The 14,917-nt window shown below is 48.5% G+C and overlaps 1 protein-coding gene across 2 annotated transcripts in view; it reads left to right on the top strand.

Moving 5' to 3' along the window:
* FBH1 (F-box DNA helicase 1) overlaps positions 1 to 14,917 on the top strand; it is a 664,229-nt gene that overhangs the window by 445,295 nt on the left and 204,017 nt on the right. For both annotated transcript variants that reach the window (XM_078677274.1, XM_078677281.1), the window contains 2 exons: positions 11,604 to 11,703; positions 11,794 to 11,915. In XM_078677274.1, the coding sequence (XP_078533400.1) occupies positions 11,604 to 11,703; positions 11,794 to 11,915 (222 nt within the window). The remainder of the gene's footprint in view (positions 1 to 11,603; positions 11,704 to 11,793; positions 11,916 to 14,917) is intronic.

Below are 14,917 nucleotides of genomic sequence, written 5' to 3'. Positions count from 1 at the left end.
GCCATTGAGAGGTTTAGCGCTGTCTTGTTTGCCATCCAAGGAAGGGTCAATGTTAATGCATCATCATCACCGCTTGGCATTTCAATCGACAGCAAGAGTGACATCACTGCTGTTGATGTTGAAGACTACAGCGGCGCCATCTTCACTGCCATCACACATCCACCAGTCTGCGTCACAGTCGCAGCACTCATGTTGAAGACAAAGACTCATTCAGTGTCAAAAAGACACCTTTCCCCATTGAAGCCTATGGCAATGCAGTCTTTCATGATGTCGATCGCACCTCTCTTAGCGTCGAGGGTACCTCAAGTCAGCTTATCCTCTTCTGAATAGTCAAGATCTCCCCCTACACATTCATCTGTCTCTCAGCAGTCAGAGGTTCTGTTGGATCAGTTGGAGACTATGCTTCCTACCATTAGAAAATGGAAAGCTTTAACTCCAGCTCCAACTTCTCCTTATCACTCTCTGGGTAGGATTTCACCAGTCAACGATATTATCACTTTTCTGGATGTGTTAGTAAGGAGCTACAGAGCTAAATATTATGGTGGATGCTCCTCAACCAACTATATCCGTGATCTGGAAACTCTGCAGCCAAAAACAATGCCAAGATCTATTTTTCCTGGTCTTCTCAAGACAGTAGAGTCAATCCCCCAGATGCATCAAGCACCCACTCTGTGAATTCTAAATAGCGGAAAAATACCGAATCGATATCCAAAATTCGCAGAATGGGATGCATCATCAAAATCGCTAATCAAGTGTGATTCGCAATCGCCCGCAATCGCCGAATGCGAATTTCCCAAAATCGCTATCAAATCGCAGAATCGACTGTTTCCCAACCCCAAATTGCGATTTCGCAAATACCGAAATAGCGATCTCGCAGATTGAGAGATGGCAAAAACGGGAATTCGCATTTTGAGCACAATGATGACATCACAACCAGGAAGTAGGCAGCTCCATTACTCATTTGGAACACAGAGCTGGATAGAGGAGTAGGCACAGCACTGAGCTCCAGGAGACACACCCTGCAGTCCCAAGACAGGACACACATTGAAACCACAATGTCCCAGGATGCAGCAGGATCCAGTGAAAATGGCAGGAAGCGGAAAATCAAGTTCTCCGAACAAGAGCTGGAGTACTTGATCGAGGGAGTCAGCAGGGACCATGACAAGCTTTTCGGAAAGTTTTCCCGGAAGGTGCCCAAGGCTGACAAAAGGCACATATGGCTCCGCATCAGGGCAAAGGTCAACGCCGTAGGAGTGACACAGCGGTCAATCGATGACCTCAAGAAGAGGTGGTGCGACCTCAGAGGCCGTGCCAAGGAGTGCATTGCGGAGAGGCCACGGGAGGAGGAGAGTCCTCAGTTCCCGCAAACACACCACTGGAGGACTTGGTGGAGGACACCATCAACCCTGCAGCCTGCGTGGGGGTCACCTAGCTGGACACCTCCCGAGCCACACACCAATCACAAGGTAAGAGCCAATTGCGACCCCCGTCCCCTAACAATGCCCATGCCCCCAGAGCAAGCCATATAGGTAACCCCAGTAATGCAGTCCCTGCCCATCACAAACACCCGATTGCATTGTGGGACCTGTAGTGTGACAATGTGCCCTGATAGCCACACACAGCCAGAACAGTCAAGTGAAACATACCCCTAAAGCCAGTCAGGGAATGCAAGCCTGCATGCATGTTGCAACATCCCAGGTGTCAGAATCATATCATTAATCATGCACTCATTCACATCACAGGTGCTGCAGATGCTGAGACCTCAGATAGCGAGGCACTCCATATCGTGGAGACTCCAGATGAGACAGAGGGAGAGAGCCAAACAGCCTCAGCACCTGGACCGTCACATGCACCTGCACCTGCACCAGTACCAGCACCTTCCCAACCGCACAGGGCCACCCCTGCAGCCATAGGAGTAGTTCAACCACCCCAGTCGTCACGCATGGCAGTGGATCAGACCCCACCACCACCCAGGAGGCAGACACGCCGCACAGCCACTGTGCGGTCCCAGGCAAGCGTCCGGTTGAGGCAGAAGCGCTCCGTGGCCACACGACCAGACAGGGAGCAACAGGCCCAAAATCTAGGGCTAGGAATTGAAGCCCGGATGCTTGCTGTGCACCGCAAGCAGGCACAGCACATGGCAGCCATGCAGCTGCAGCTGTACAAAACTGCACGCAATATCAACCAACTGACAGAAAGTCTGCAGGAGCTAATCACTGCAGTGAAAGAGAACAACCAACTGATGGTGGTGCAGCAGGACATCACCCGCCTACGCCACCGCCAGCTGCTGACCCGGCTATCTGCCTATACCCGGTCGATCCACCTGATTGGGAATGCCACATCACAACTGTCGCGCAGGTCATTGGCCATGCAGCTACAAATGGCACAATGCTGCCAAGATGTAGCAATGGCCCAGGAGCAGGTTACCACCGCAGTTGAGAATCAACAGGTGTGCGGCCATGGCCATGCAAGGTGGGGTGGTGATAATGCCAGTGAGGGCCCATTGAGCCTGAGCAGCCTGTCTGTGCCGGTGCTACCAGAAAGCCGCCGCAGTTCCAGGCCCAGTGCTGCATCACGGCCGGACACTCCCAACGTGGAGTTGGAGAGGCGACAGGGTGCGTCCGGCAGGAGGTGCCAGTGACTGATTAAACATTACCGGCAGTGCCATGGTGATGTAATCACGCACGCCTGCTCTGGATACAAGAGCCTGTATGATGCAATACAGTTGTAATATTTTTGGATGATTTAAAGCACATCTAGAGCTTGTTGAACATAAAAATAAGAATTTATTTTGAACACAAATCTTCCTCATGTCATTAATTCATGTGGCGTGCATGAGTGCAGTGTTGTGTGAGGTGTATGGGTGCACTAGAAATAGTTCAGTGTGATGTTGTTACGACGCCTGTGTCCCTCAGCAGGATTCTCCCCGCGTGCATGATGCACATGTACAGGTGGCAGTTTGTCCCCCTCCGACTCACTACCAGACACCTCCACAGGTATCCTCCGCTTGGTGGCAATATTGTGGAGTATGGCACACACGGCCAAGATGCAGCACCAGACCTCAGGCTGGTATTTGAGGGCCCGCCAGTCTTGTGGAGGATGCGGAATCAACTCTTTAACATGCTAAATGTCCGCTCAATGACATTTCTTGTGTGTATGTGCGCAGCATTGTAACGCCGTTCCTGTGGTGTAGCAGGGTTGAGGTATGGGGTGAGGAGGTATTCACGGAGGCCATAGGCGCCATCACCTGAAGGTTAGGAGCAGAGGGTCCGTGCCTGTTATGTGCAGCTATATGGTCATGACATGCTGTATGTGGGCATGTGTACTTACCTAGGAGATGTCCTTCACCAAAGTCACCCCTGGCCAAGCGGGTGTGTATGTCGCTGTGCCGGAAGATGAACGAATCATGCGTGCTCCCCGGGTATTGTGCCACAATGTCTGTGATGATGGTTTTCGCATTGCAGACCATCTGGATGTTGAGGGAGTGGTATGACTTGCGGTTCCGGTACATGTATTCGGTCTCAGTGGGTGGACAGATGTGAATGTGGGTGCAGTCAATGCAGCCAATTCCATGGGGGAAATGGGCGGTGTGATAGAAGTCCAGTTCAGTGTGTGTTTAGTCCTGTTGGGTTGTTGGGAAGGTGATGTAGTGATGGATCCGGCTCAGCATGGCGTCCAGGAAACTCTGTAGGCAGCGTGACAGGGTACTCTGTGATATACCCCCTGCATATGCAACTATCCCCGGCAAGCTTCCGGATGCCAGGAGGTGCAGGCAGCACAGGACCTGGACATGGGTGGGCACGGCATTGGTCCTCCGTGTTGGGTGCTGCATCAGGGGGTCAAGGTCTCCGATGAGCTTCTTTATCATTGCCCCATTGAGCCTGTATTTTGAGTAGATCTCCTCTTCAGTCTGTCCCAGGAGTTTAATCCGCAGCTGGAAGATGCGCTCCTGGATCCTGCGTCGGTTCTGGGCTGCAGCCTGGAGCCTCAGCCGCCTTGCCACGATGTAGAGACCTGGCATTGTGACTTTCCTCATGCTCCTACTGAGTCTCCTTAAGTGTGTTTGGTTTACCCTACACCTGTTTCTTGTTTGCAATTTTTTGTTTTCCACAGTTGGACTTCATGGTTACCACCTGGTTTAGCTTCTCCTTAAATTGCAACTCGTTTTTTGCAAATTTGGGTTTTTTCGCAATTTGCGATTTATGATGAATTTGGTTTGCGATTTGATTTGCGAATTCGCAATATAATTGCGATTTCGCAATATATTTGCAAATTCGCATTATTTTTCACAGAAAATGTGGGTAATCGCTGTTAAGGAATCGCAATATGAGTTGACAAATGGATTTGCGATTTTTTGTTTTGCGAATTCGCTATTTGCTGCTTTTGTAGTTGATGAATTGCGGGAGCGGAAATGGCAATCGCTGTTTCGCAGCTATTGCGATCGCTATTTCGCTTGATGAATCTATGCCAATGTTCCTTACTTCAGCCACAATGAAATCTGCAACACCAAGGCTTTCAAAAGAAAGTACAGACCTCCTCAACAGGGTCTGGATTTCCTACGAAAGGTCTAAAACCAGATTCAATAATTGCACCAGCGGTGAGTTAAAGGCATGCTTCTTCTCCAGAATCCACAGCCCCACCAGACAGGGAGAGTAAATGAATGGATGCCATTGGTAAGAGAGTCTGTGGAACAGCCTCCACCCATTTAAGGAATGCCAATTTTGCTGCCCTGTAAGACGGATATCACGAGAAATCTAGGATGAAATGAAGGCCTTTGTGTCTGATTTGGCTACTCACAGACCATAAGACTTCCTAGAAATGGTGAATTCGTTTTTTGAAGCCTGAATCTTTCTGGATTCACTATGCTGTGCATTATTCCGCGGTCTAGTGGTTGGGTCCAAAATCATAGTCTTTTCTTTCTTTTTTTCGTAGCCCAGGTGGGCGTCGACGTCCCACGTACTTCCTGTGACGTCTGCACACTTCCTGCGGAAGCTCCAACCTTTGGGCGCCATCTTCAGATTCTTTTTTCCGCCGTTGGGTCTGGATCGTCACCGAGAGGCTCCAGAGTTTTTGGAGGAAAGAAGAAGAAAAAGCCATTTTCTACACAGAAAGGATTGGAGAAGACATCGAGAAACATGATCACTGTACCGGGACGACGAAGAAGGAGGAGAACTTCGACGTCCAACGGAAGATGCACACACAGGGGACCCCCTGAGTGCAGGAATGGACAAAAAACCTTTTAAATTCTGCCCTAACTGCCACCACAAGTACGCGCAGAAGGACCAGCACCCGGTTTGCAAAGTCTGCCAACTGGTGGACCACAAGAGCAAGGATTGCAACGCCTGCTCTGCCTTCACCCTGAAGACTCTCAGGGTTAGAGAGAGACAGAGAAGAGCCAACTACAACATGCAAGGAAAAGGCCAACCTCCGTTGCTTAGGGATCTGGGCCTCTCCAGCGACGAAGAGGACAACATCGCCGAGGGACCAGATGACTTCACAGTCATAGAGACCGATAAGAAAACATCTAAAGAGGTAGGAGAGACGTCGACCCCTAAAACCCCGACAGACTCTCGAAAGCCTGAGTCAGACTCTCAAAAAAGAGAGTCAAAGTCCACGAAGGGAGCACTGGCTCCGAAAATCTCGACAGCCGCAGCTGCACCCAGGGACAAACAGCCCAGCGGATCCTTCGAAAAGGACTCTCAGACGGCGAAAGCTGGCGAAAAGCCATGGTCGTCAAGCACGTCCCTGAAAAAGTCCGCTCGACTTCGAAGGAGAAGGACCCGAAAGCCGCTTCGACGTCGACTACGTCGAACAGGTCAGGCGAAACACACTACGCCGAACAGGCCGCCGAGATGGAGAGGAAAAAGAGAAGGCTCAAAGGAAAAGAGGGTTCGACGAAAAAATTAAAAGGTTCACGATTCCGTCAAAGCCGCCGCCGCCGATCTTCGAGATAGAGGAGGAAGAGGAGTTCGACGCCGAAGAACCGCCGAAAACTCCAGAGCCCCATGAACACCTAGAGGAAGAGGGCGTATACTACGACGAGGAAGGCGACAATGACCAGCGGACGAGTTTCGGGTCGGCATCGTCGGTGGCACAGGACCTGGAGTGGCAGGACCTGTAGACGTACCCTTCGAGGCCTTCGCCACCGGATGACATTGGGGTCTACAACATGGCCATCAGGAACACGGCAACGGTTTATGGAGTCAAACTGGAGGAAGAAAAACCAAAGGCATGCTTCCTCTTATAGACCCTGCTGCCCACTCAAACAAGAAGTCAATTCCTCCCCATGCTCCCAAGTGTCCTGGACCAAGGAAGGGAGGCATTCGAGGACCCAGCGAACTGCAGGTCTGTCACACCTAGGATGGAGAAGAAGTACAAGCACTCCTCTAAGGACCCCCCTTATATCCAAGGATCCATCAAGGCGGACTCCATTATTGCGGCAACAGCCAGGAAAAGGGCAAACGTCCCAACAACCTCAGGCCCACCACCAGACAAGGAAAGTAGGAGGATGGACCTAACTGGGAGAAACGTAGAGAGGAAGGCACCGGTACACTGGCGCATTGCAAACTCTAATACCCTACTAAACAGATATGCATACCAGCATTGGGGCGAGGTCGGACAGCTGCTCTAACACCTCCCTGAGCAATACCAAAATAGAACATCACATCTGGTGGAGGAAGGCAAGAATATAGCAAATTCATGCCTGAAGTCAGCCTTGGATGGGGCTGACACATCCAGCAGGCTCATGATGATCGGGGTCACAGAAAGAAGGCATGCCTGGCTGAGGATCTCAGTCTTCAAGCCGGAGGTACAGAACAACATTCTGAGCACTCCCTTCAATGGAGAAACACTGTTTGGGACACCGGTGGATGAAAAACTCACCCAGCTCAAGAAAGAAAATGAGACTGTAAGGTCCATGGGGGCCCTACAATTCAGAGGAATGAGAAGGGGTACTCCGACACGGAGACCAAACGGAAGGGGGGGAAACCAGCCGGGAACGTCACACCAGACATTCCAGCAGGCCAACCAGGGCGATAATCAAGCACAGCAGGGTCAGCAGAAACAAACCTTGCAGTACCAGCCTCGGTGCCAGTCCTTTCGCGGGAGGGCGAATGAACAAGGGCAAACAAGAAGAGAAGGCCAGTAACCCACCTCAAAGTGGCTCCATCCCGCAAAGCGTGCCCACCAACATGACCCCTCCGAGGGTGGGGCACAACAAGGTCAACAAAAGAGGGTTATACGAACCAAATATCAACGAACATGTAACACTGTAGGAGGCAGGCTAAAACATTTCTTCCAAAAATGGAAGAAGATAACTACAGACAAATGGACATTCAACATCATACAGTTTGGATACTGCATAGAACTGGATAAGAAACCACCAAACAAAGAACCAAAAAGGAAGGCGCATTCAGCAAAATAACTAGCGGTACTCCTAGAGGAAGCACAAGGACTCCTCCAAAAGGAGACCATCGAACCAGTTCCATTCAGAGAAAGAAACGGGGGAGTGTACTCAAACTATTTCCTAGTACCAAAAGTGGACGAAACGCTAAGATCCATCCTGGATCTAATGTTCCTAAACCAATACATAAGGACACAAAAATTCTAAATGACATCCCTACAGGAGGTCATTCCTCAGATAAGGGACGAAGACTTCATGTCCAGCATAGACCTCAAAGATGCCTACCTACACATTCCCATGAACAGGCAGCACAAACATCTACTAAGATTTACCATTAACAAAGAACACTACCAGTTCACAGCCCTAGCCTTCGGACTAATATCCGCACCAAGGGTCTTCACCAAATGTCTCACTGCCGTGGCAGTGCACCTACGGAGGGAAGGGATTCATGTATACCCTTACCTCGACGACTGGCTAATAAAAGCAAGTTCCCCCAAGACATCCAAGGAACACGCATAGCGGGTCACAGAAACACTAATAAGCCTGGGATTCTCCATACACTGGGGGAAGTCCTCAATGGAACCAGAGCAAGTGAAGATCTTCCTATGGGCACAGATCAACACCATATAGAGCAAGGTGTTCCCCAGCGACAAGAGAACACTTGCCCTACTGAAGGAGACACGCCACTACCAGAAGGGGCGAGCTCTGACAGTGAGGACAGAGAGCAAGATCATGGGGATGATGGTCTCCTGCATACACCTGGTCCCCAATAAACGGCTCCACATGATACCATTCCTGGAATGGCTGCAACAGCAATGGTCACAAGCTACCGGAAGTTGGGAAGATCTAGTGGTTGTAACGCACGCAGTGCAGGAGGAGATAACGTGGTGGAACAAGGAGAACATAACAAAAGGGAAGCCTTTAACACCCCCAACGGTGACCATCACCACAGACGCATCCCAGATGAGGTGGGGAGCACACATGGACAAGCTCAAGGTGAGGGGTCTGTGGACTCCAGCAGATGCGGTCAGACACATCAAGTAACTTGAACTAAAGACCGTGCTCCTCGCCTTGAATGCCTTCCAGAAACGACTGTACAACCAGAGATTGTTGATACAAACAGACAACGATGTTCTACATCAACAAACAGGGAGGAACACAGTCAGTCGCACTATCCAACCTAGCGCAGGAAATATGGAGATGGGCCATCCCACTCAAAATAGACCTACTAGCCATACATCTACCAGGAAAGGACAATGTGGAAGCAGACAGGCTCAGCAGACAGACATCAGCGTCCCACGAGTGGGAGCTCAATGCACAGGAAATGCAAAGGCTATTCAGGAGGTGGGGAACACCAACAATAGACCTATTTGCAACACACCAGAATGCAAAATGCTGATACTTTGCTTCCAGGCAACCAGAGGAATAATCCGAGGGGAATGCCCTATGGATAAGCTGGTCAAAAACATTTGCCTACGCTTTTCCCCCGATACACAGAGTACTCAACAAGTGCAGAACCAGCAACATGACGCTGGTCCTGGTGGCACCCCAGTGGGCCAGGCAGACCTGGTACTCACAGATAATGGAAATGGCACAGGGTGCACCCCACAAGTTCGGGTAAAGGAAAGACGTACTCTCCATGCAAAATGGAGAAGTACTACACCCAGAGCCAGAGAGCCTCAGCCTAGCAGCATGGCTCCTGAAGACATAGAGTGTGCACACCTGAAGTTGCCTGAGAGCACCCTGTGGGTGCTACGAGAGGCAAGGAGACCTAGCACACAAAGGTGCTATGTGGCAAATTGGAAGAGGTTCACACAATGGTGCAGCAAGAAGAAGCTACACAAGAAGATGACAAAGGAATCAGCGGTGCTGAGATATCTCACGCAGCTGCTGAAAGCAAAACTAAGTTCATTCTCGCTAAGAGTACACCTAGTAGCGATAGTAGCCTACACAAGAGGAGAAACAGGGAAGAGCTTCTTTACATCACAGATAGTAAAGAGAAGGATCACACCACCAAAGAGGATGCCGCCACCGGCATGGAACCTCAATTTAGTCCTAACAGAGCTCATGAAATCGCTCTTTGAACCCATTCATAAGGCCTCCCTAAAATGCTGACAATGAAAACAACCTTCCTGGTGGCAATCACCTCGCTGCGGTGGGTGAGCCAACTACAGGCGCTAACGCTACAAGAACCCTACATCCAGATACACAATGATAGGGTGGTGATGAGAACTGACCTACACTTTATGCCAAAGGTGGTGTCAATGTTCCACATCAACCAAACAGTACAAATGCCAAGCTTTTTTCAGAAACCAGCTACAAGCGCAGAGAGGTCACTGCACACTCTGGACGCTAGAAGAGCAGTAATGTACTACATAGAAAAAACCAAAGACCACAGGAAAACAAAGCAGTTCTCTGTGTCCTTCGCAAGCAGTTTCATGGGTAGACCAGTAACAGAGGACCATCGCACGTTTGATCGCACAAACTATACAATTCTGCCACAGACAGGCAGGCCAAGAACTAGCAGAAGGGGTACAAGCCCACTCTACCAGGAAAAAGGAGCAACAATAGCCTTCCTGGCTAACACACCCATTCAAGACATATGCCTGGCGGCAACATGGGCTTCAGTGCACACGTTCACTAAGCACTACTGTGTCGATATACAAATGAACAAGGAAGCACAAGTAGGATAGAAGGTGCTTCAACATATATTCAACAATCAACGCTCATCTTCCATCCAGCCGCCACAATCATAACAAACCGCTACAAAGTCTTTGCACAGCATAGTGAATCCAGAAAGATTCACGCTGCAAAACAAATAGTTTCTTACCTGTCGGTGTAGTTTTGCAGCTTGAAGATCTTTCTGGATTCACTAGCGAACCCACTCACCTATGCCCGAAAGATGAGGCAGGAGAAGAAGGTAGTAATACAAGGACAATATGGAAACAGACACCTTAAAGAACAAAGCGGAGAAATCACTTACTTGAAAAAGAAATAGAGAACATTGCCAAAGGATTCACAAACAGAACACAAAAACAAGAAAAAAAAGAATCTGAAGATGACGCCCAAAGGTGGGAGCTTCCGCAGGAAGCGTGCCGACGTCACAGGAAGTACACCAAAAGGTGGGATGTCGACGCCCACATGGGCTACGGAAAAAAAAAAGAAAGAAAAGACTACGATTCCGGACCCAATCACCAGACAGCGGAATAATGCACAGCATAGTGAATCCAGAAAGATCTTCAAGCTGCAAAACTACACCGACAGGTAAGAAACTATTCGTTACGTAGCTCAGTTCCTACAGGCTATACGCAGATTTGTCGCTATAAGTTTGCTCCTGGCCAAAAGGGAGGTGGCGATTCACTGGGGTGGCAGGACGACTCCCTCGGTGAAACGATGGTTAAAGAGTATGGCATCTTGTTCTATAAATAGTGACAATTATGCAACAACACTCCCCCGCCACTTCCAGACCCAAAGATATATGGGGTCCCTTTAGGGCATATCTCCGCGCCCAGCAACTGACCCCCTCCACATCAGCAGATCATGGAATAGTTCCTGTCAGAGTGGGCTAGACTATTACACTGTGTATGGCACGTACCATCTCTTGGGCGATGGGTTATTTTCTATTACTACAGCCGCGATGTGTTCCGCCCCTGTGTGTTGGAATAAGGGAGAGCTGGGGACCATGCTCTGGGGCGGCATATGTGCACCACAACATTGTTGAAATGTATCATGGGAAATGTGTATTTCTGCCTGCACGTGCTTGTCGAATTGTCCTTTTCTGATCCCAGTGCACTATTGTAACTGTATCAAAAATGCTAAATAAAGTGTAACAAAATAAATAAATAATTCAGTCTTGACAAGGTGCAGTCATTGCATTGATAGGAATTTAGCATGCTTTGGCTTGACCTAATAATACCATAATGTAAGAGTATTAGGTGAAGCAGGAATTAATTGGGATAACCGTTAAGGAACGAAACTCAACACTTGTGAATGTGCATTTCAACACTGAACGGTGGGTCCTTTCGTTTGTGACTTATGTAACAGGTGCACCCCAAGATTTCTACCTGTTGTTGAATGTTGCAATCTTGAAAATTTTAACTAAGTTGTCAGCGTTGTCTTACCTCTGTATTTCTCCTCTTACGCTAATGTAATGTTGACCTTTTCAGTCAATGTCAATAACTATCTTTGTGTTTATTTAAAGAGTTTCAGATTTGGTGCTGAAATTGCCTATGTAGGTGCTACAATTCTGGATGTCACCAAGAACCTCCGAAATAAAACGTTGGTCGGAGGCCGTCAAAAAGGTAGACCTGAAAGTGAATTTTAAATATTATGTGAGTTTGAAAGGTAAACATAACTTGATTTTAATTTTTGTCATGGGCTGTTTGTTCTAGGAACAATCAACGGGTTCACAGGAGGTCAGAGTGCCATTTTGTCCCGAAGCAACAGCTGTGTATTTTCAGAAGCTGTGAGAGTTACTGAAGGAGAGAGGCCTGCCAGGATACACTTAATTGGAGTAAGAGCATCTATTTCTCTCATATTGTGAAAGCGCTTGCAAAATGCACAAAGCAAAAACATTTATTTTTAGGGATCTGGTATTTAAGGATCTGATTTAGAGTTTGGCATAGGGGTTACTCTGTCACAAACATGATGGCTATCTTGTCCTCCTTATTACAAATGCATTATATTTTGTGGCACTTGTGATAAGGGTGACAGAATATCTGTCATATTTGTGATGGATATCCGTCTGCCAATCTCTAAGTCAGGCCCTGTATCTTTTTTGCAAGTTTTTATATAGCACCATTTAACCTAAAGGTTTTAGAACTTTTTATATGTAAAGAAGGACACAAAACTAAAGTTTAGCCACGAAAGGAGCGGGGCATGAAGATGGAAAGCCAATAGATACTCCCTCTTCATTATTCCCCGTCACCCTAGTTGATGTGTAGCTGCAAAGGGCTTACTGGAGAGACAGTTCAGTTCAGAGGAGAGGGGTAAATTGCTTGGATAGGTATATCTTAGTAAGCAACTAAATGAAAGTAGATCTTTTTGAAATGTGCTTCCGAGGGGAAGGAAAAGAGACCTGTAAGAAAGCGGCTCTGTATATACTGCACCAAAGTAAGGTTCAGTGTGCACAGAGTCCACAGTCCTCAGAGGTATGGCAGAGGCTAAAGTTCGATATAACCTTACTATCTAAAGTGGTAGCTTGGTCGAGCAGTAAGGCAGTATCAGAGGACAGTGTAAAGCATTTGTTGTACACACTCAGTCAGCAAATGGTCTCACACACTCAAGAACTGACTCTAGGCCAATTGTTTTGTATATAAAAATATATAGTTACTTTATTTTAGAACCACAGTAGGTATCATAAATACTTTCTCAGAATGAGATGTTGCAATTGGATACTTTCAAATAGCAGTTGACTTTTAAGTGCAATGGTTACACTTGTTGCAATATGCAACACAAGTTTAAACACAAAATATCATTGAGCACAATGGAAGTTTTTAGGTAAATGCAATACAATCACTTTACATATGTTTTTCTAACTCAGGGCTGGATCTTGGATTCAGCCCTTTTGCATTTCCTGTAAACAGTTGAAATAAATCGTTTTTGTAATACAGGCGATTTTAAAGGAATATTTGCAAGTTTGGAAAATTGACCGAAGATTTTCTTGTAAAAACTAGGCAATGTATTCCTGTGGAGGAAAATTGGGTTAACAGTAAATCACGGTTATAATTACTTTCTAGGTTCAGTGCTGAGGTGAGAGTTACAGCAGTAGGATCTCTCCTGCTTGCAGGTGAGTAAATTCGTTTTTGAGGTTCGGACGATTTTTAAGGAATATTTGTAAGTTTGGAAAATCGAAACTTGCAAGAAATTCTGAGTGAATCCCAGCCAATGTTACCCTATGGAGAAAATCAAGTTATCTGTCTTTGGGTAAGTACTCGGCTGGCAAAGTTAAGGTTCTGGGGTAGACTCAGGGGTCTCCCCGGATCAGCTAAGTACAGTTGTTACACCCTCAGCGGCACAGGGGCAGCCGGGTGCAGAGTGAGTTGCCCCAATGATATCCTATGTGGGATAGGGAGCCTTTGGTTGGTGGCTGCTAGCAGGCAGACCACGGGGCTGTGGGAGCTGAGCTCCTGGTCACTTACACAGGGCAAGTGGGGAAGTAGAGTAGGGTAGTTGTTGCATTTCCAGCGACCCTCGGGCAGCTGAGTGCAGGGTGCTTTTGGGCCTTCGGGCGCCCAATTTTATTCAATAAGAGACTTTTAAAAAAATGTTTTAATCTTTTTATTGAAACATAACCGCTCCATTAAAATACACATCAGGTAGCAGTGGAAGTTCATTGGTACAGTTATAACACACAAATCTAAAAATCAATTGGCGAGATCCATGTTGGCCTACCCCCATAGTGTACCCCTTACAAAATTTTCTATGTTTAGGCACCCTCACCCTCCCTGCCCAGACCCCCCCCCCGTTCTATGTCCTTACCCCTCTCTCCGACCGCCCCCCCCCCCCGCTTCGTGACCATTCCCTCTTGCGATTGTGGATGGGTGGTCCTTCAGACAGGAGGGTTCAGTAAATGCTCGCAAAGCGTGTCGATCAGAGGATGGATTCCAATAAGGGCCTCACTCAACCCAGTGGTGATCCATCTGGGGTATTCAACCAGTCCCCCCTGTATCGTCTCCATGCCAACAATATCTTCTCCCATTTTTTAGGGCAGCCTAAATGAAAAATAACTTTCTTTGCCCTTTGGCACCAGTCCAGGTCCCGCTCCCATTCCTCCACCGTTGGTGACAGGTCACTCCCCCAGAGTCGAGCTATGTTCCTCTTGGCCACCATACTGGCAAGGGCTAGCCACATCTTGTCCCCCTTGGGCCAGGTAACGTCACTTGTCACCCCCAGAACGTGCCATCGGGCCTCTAGCGGCACCTCTGCCCCAATCACTTCTTCCATAATTTCCTGCAGTTGAGTCCAATACGTGCGGGTTTTTGGGCAGTCCCACAGAATGTGAAAGAAGGTGCCCTCCTCCCGCAGCCCCTTAAGCAGAATTGCGAAGCTGCAAACCCCATCTTATATTGCACCGTCCGTGGGGTGTAGGACCTATGGAGGATACGCAGCTGAACCAGTCTGAATCTAGATTCAATGAGAGACCAAGGCTGCAGGCACGGGGACGGAGATTCTTCAGGTGCAACCACCACTTCGAGAGGTAAGTTGGGATCTTGGAGGCTAGGTAGAAACCCAGGAGTTGGGCACAGGGGGCAGTGGGGTGCCCGGCGCAGGGGTGTCTTTGGAAGTTGGCAAATTTTACCCTCAGCTGGTCCCGGTTGGAGGGGTCCCTTGTTGTGAGGCTGCAGGCATCTACAGGATCGTTGAGGAGGGCACTTGGGTGCTGGATTCCGGGTCGCAGTCGCCGGGGGACGTCCTTGTGGTCTTTGTCCACTCAGGCATGGGCCGGGCTCGGCGGGTGCAGAGTGTGCTGGATTCGCGTTTCTTGGCTCGCACCAGGGGTTGTTGCTGTTTGAG

The sequence above is a fragment of the Lissotriton helveticus genome, chromosome 1_1 (genome assembly GCF_964261635.1).
Source record: "Lissotriton helveticus chromosome 1_1, aLisHel1.1, whole genome shotgun sequence".
NCBI lineage: Eukaryota > Metazoa > Chordata > Amphibia > Caudata > Salamandridae > Lissotriton > Lissotriton helveticus.
Note: the sequence above shows the minus strand (reverse complement) of the source record. Positions and strands in the feature narration are given on the sequence as shown.